General features: G+C 44.5%; 1 protein-coding gene across 1 annotated transcript; it reads right to left on the reverse strand.

Moving 5' to 3' along the window:
• Positions 1 to 432: 432 nt before the first annotated feature.
• On the reverse strand, positions 433 to 4,393 carry LOC117864229 (dihydroorotase, mitochondrial). Its single transcript, XM_034748259.2, has 8 exons — positions 4,234 to 4,393; positions 2,653 to 2,948; positions 2,367 to 2,548; positions 1,904 to 2,037; positions 1,551 to 1,716; positions 1,362 to 1,478; positions 1,029 to 1,189; positions 433 to 810 (listed from the first exon to the last, which is right to left on the reverse strand). The coding sequence occupies exons 2-8, from the start codon at positions 2,901 to 2,903 to the stop codon at positions 607 to 609; spliced, it is 1,215 nt and encodes a 404-aa protein (XP_034604150.1). The 5' UTR covers positions 2,904 to 2,948; positions 4,234 to 4,393; the 3' UTR covers positions 433 to 606.
• Between the last annotated feature and the right edge of the window lie 238 nt (positions 4,394 to 4,631).

Raw genomic sequence — 4,631 nt, forward strand, 5'->3', positions numbered from 1 at the left:
GTAGTATTTTAGTATTTTGATAACTTACGTGCCATTACTTTCCTAAAATAGTATTTTAGTATTTTGATAAGATTGGCATTGTAAAACTTATTTTTGATGATGGTTTCACACTAGATCAACCATAGATTGCACATCTAGATGGCATAATCTAGTTTATGTTTTAATGTAAAGTAATGAAAGCTATAGATCAAGTAAGTTGCCTAATTTATCCTCTCCCCCTCTTAGGCTACGAGTACCGTATTTTGATAAGATTGGCATTGTAAAACTTATTTTTGATGATGGTTTCACACTAGATCAACCATAGATTGCACATCTAGATGGCATAATCTAGTTTATGTTTTAATGTAAAGTAATGAAAGCTATAGATCAAGTAAGTTGCCTAATTTATCCTCTCCCCCTCTTAGGCTACGAGTACCGATTCCTTACGAAGTCTGCAATCCCAAAAGGATATAATATAACAGCTCAACAAGCAAACATTTCGCCGTTGCTTTCAATATGTTATTCTCGCTAAACTAGCCTTGAAGAATTTCCACGTAGTTTGCTATGCTGATTCTAACAGAAAGGGGGAAACAAATGGAATTGATTTCCCCAAGTAAACAATATTGTTTATTCTTCGGTCTGATCAGATGGAAGCCATTCAAGGGTGCAGCCGGTAAACATGGGCACAATCTCCCCTGAACTGTATGTATAGGTTGCAGGAACCTTCCAGGCACTCTTTTTCAGGACAATCTTTGAAGTGTTCCTTGGGAGGCCATAAAAATCAGGGCCATTGAAGCTCGTAAATGCTTCTAACTTATCTAGGGCACCAGCCTGAAATAGTGGAAACATGTCCAAAAACCAAATCAGAAAGAGAATTTTCAACATCCACATGGATTGTTATACTTCGCAACTTCAGTATTGTGAAATTGACACAAATCTACACCAAGATAATTTTCTTGAAATCTAGTAGTGGTGGTGGTAAATGATCATGTATTCTCTTAGAAGCAAAGATTAGTGATAAGGATGGACGTGTTAGATATAGAGATTACCTCTTCAAATACCTTCGCGTAAAGGGACAAGGCAACAGGAGCACTGTATATTCCTGCACATCCACAGTAACGTTCTTTGTTCCGTTTATCATGGGGAGCACTGTCAGTGCCAAGAAAGTACCGTCTACTCCCACTTGTTACAGCAGATAGAATAGCTTGTCCTGGGTAGAAGGTTGAGAAACAGTTAACTACTGTTCAAAATTACAGAAACAACAGGAGGTGATTTTCATAATTGCTTAGGAAATGTCTAGTCATTTCATGAACCAAAAGAAATATCATTGTGCATTTGTAACAACTGGTAGCATTTCTTATTGGAGGGTGATTGCAACATACTATGAGTCTCTCTTTTCAGTACTGGCAAGCAGTAATTGTGTGGCTGCAAGCCACCCTGAAATAAAGCGTTCCTGTTGAGGAGGAGATGCTGGGGAGTCACTGTCGCAGCAACATGACCTGGGAACATGAAAGTGTTATAATCATAGAAAATGGTAGAAGTATAATGCCATTCTAGCAGTAATGCAGCACCTTCTTCACATGATTCTATGAAGTTCACTGCATCCATAGTTGTGATATGTTCCATGACTATTTTCAGCTGTGGAAGTTTTTGTACAAGTGGTGCCAATATTCTATCAATGAAAACCTTCTCACGGTCAAATGTGTCAACATGCGGATCCGTGACTTCTCCATGAACCTGAAGAAAAATCACAAGTACCCATAAAAGCCACTGCATAAGGAAGTGCAACAAAAAATAAATTACCGAATAGTAGAAGCAAGAACCATTCAACAGATTATGTCCATTAAAGGCTAGTCACGTGTATCACAACTCCAACCAAAAGGTCAGTAGTGCATCAAGGATGCAATGCACCAAAGCTACTTACAAGCAAGGGCATTTCCTGTCTGACCATCTCCTCGAAGACAGGCATGCATTTCCCAATATCAGTGACACCATCTTGGGAATTGGTAGTTGCTCCGGCAGGATACAGCTTCACAGCAAAGACTACACCACTCTTTCCTAAAACCACATAGCATTCAACATAAACATCACCATCCAGATAATCCATAGATGGATAAATGCACACAACCTTGGTATTTTAAGCACATTAGCACATATGTACATCTGCATTGCATTGTGTGTGAGTCTACCACAAATAGACAGTGAATCCAACAATAGCACTGACTACTTGTTGGATTTTTACTCATTAGGAGCACATGGATGCAACGCAAAACAACCAGACAAATGACACGTGAAGTTGATCTACATGCCACAGGTAAAGATGCAGCTTAAGATCTAAAGATGAAAAAGGTCTGAAGAACATGTAACTGCATGGAGATAATTCATACTTCCGAGTTTGATCTCCTCTGGGCTAGTGTTGTCCGTGAGGTAAAGGGTCATGAGTGGCTCAAAGCTACTCCCAGGTGGCAGCGCCTTCATGATCTCCTCCCTGTACTCCAGCGCGCGCGCCGTCGTGGTCACCGGAGGCTTCAAGTTGGGCATGATGATGGCCCTCCCAAAATGCCTCGCGCTGCCACAGAGAACACAGCCAAACAACTACCTCTCAGAGACATTGCGTCGAACACTCGGCATGCGCCCACCAAAGAACCAAGCAGCAACGACGATCAGACGAACCTGTGTGGCAGCACAGCCTCGAGGACGCTGCCTTCACGGACGTGGAGGTGCCAGTCGTCGGGGCGCGTGATGATCAGCTGCTCCTCCTGCTGCTGCGACGTGGCTGCCATGGCAGTCGCCCTCAGGCTCATGCGCGGAGAAGCGCGGAAGCTGACGCGGCGAGGAGGAGGCAGCCGGAGGAAGGAGGCCGACGGAAGATTCGTGTGCGTGTGCGTGCGGATGGTGGTGGTGGTGGTGGAGGCGGCCTGCATTGGCTTCCCAAAACTGTGTTCACAAATCACAGAAGGATCGAATTTCTGCAACATAGAAGTTTTCTGTGTCAGGCAAGAAATAATAGTTAATTTTCAGAGAATTGCTATTGCCTTCTCTGTGGGGAAAGGTGTGTTGTTGGACTGGGCCGTATCGCAAAGTTGGCCTGATACGTATCAGCCCACGTATCTACATTTATTGTATTTATTTTTATTCCGGATACTACTCGATACGTATCTACTGCATATTCACCGCATATCCGATACAGATACATATCCGATATGGGATACGTCACCTTGCCGACGTATCCATGTAGCATAGTATGGCACAAAAGAAAGTGAAGGCATGACCCACTGCCAAACTGAATCTGAAGTCTTATTCAGAATGGCATATCAAGCTTCGATTGATTTCACTATGTGTGAAACCCTTTAACTTGAGGAACTATGGAATGCACTAAACAGCTGCAGTGCATGAGAAAATTTGAGTGTTTCCTGGTTCACACTGCCCGTAAAATGCTACTCTCTCTGTTCCCATTCCAACTTTATTGAACAATAAAGTACTAATGTTTATGATATCAAATAAGTACCATTACATTCTTCATTAAATATGTTTTCATAGTATATCCATCCGTTATCATAAGTCTTTGTAATTCTCTCTATAATTTTGGTCACGCATAAAATGGTTTGACTCTCAAGAAAGTTGGAACGAAGGGAGTACATATTGACAGGCAAGAAGGCAGCAACGATGATCCAGCTGAAAATAAGATGCAGCATTATTACTCGGCCTATGTAATTAAATTGTATCAACACTATTTGGCACTATGTGCAAAATATACCCAATCAGTTTTAAAATGTCGAATTGAACTGTCTTGATTTTTAATAGCTGCCCTAGCTATCATCTGGCTAGGTTGTGGCCGAGCTACAGCTGAAGTAAAGGCTGATTCCATCAGCCACTCCACATCTCCAGTAGGAAAATTGGGGAAAATAAGCATAGGAGGGAACCGCATGAGCACAGACAGATCTGGACAAGAAGATAAGAGATCTGAGAAGAGGTAGAACATCAAACTAGGCAACAACCTAGAGAACGGGTTGAACTAATCGAAGCAGCATTTAGGGAGGCCAGGGCCGGCGGCGGCAGTAACGACTAGCGTGGCGGCGGCTGCCGTCTACGCATTCCCGCAACCGCCGGAGTCTCTGTTGTCCAGCGAGTCAGATGGAACCCAGATGAGGAGACTAGCTGGGAGACCGGCAATGGCTTTGGTTATTTGTGGCCGATGTGACGGCATCTACGCGGCTTCGGGATCAATTTAGCAGATCAAGGGATGGGATTTACCTGGAAGCCGGCGGAGGCGGCGTGGTTATCCTCGGTTGATTCGCGCGGAGGCCGGTGGCGGCGGAATGGTTGTCCTCAGCTCGGTTCGCGGCGCACAAGCCGCCGCCGGCGGCGGCGACTGGGTAGGATTGCGGAAGACGAGAGAAACCGGAACCCGCTCGTGGGCCTGACTTCTCAACCGCGTTGGAGGGAGATGGCTGGGCTCGTCATGGGCCCAATCAGATCAAGCACGGCCACTTTCGAACCGTTTAGAAGCCCATGCGGACCATATACTGGGCCACTTTCCTAAACAAAACCACGAGCATAATAAGGCCGTGTTGGGCCGAATGCCCGCCGTATTTTCTGCCAGCTTCTGTGTGTCGTCGGTCTCAAGCAAAGAATGGATCAGCTAGGCGGTT

Source organism: Setaria viridis, chromosome 7, assembly GCF_005286985.2.
Source record: "Setaria viridis chromosome 7, Setaria_viridis_v4.0, whole genome shotgun sequence".
NCBI lineage: Eukaryota > Viridiplantae > Streptophyta > Magnoliopsida > Poales > Poaceae > Setaria > Setaria viridis.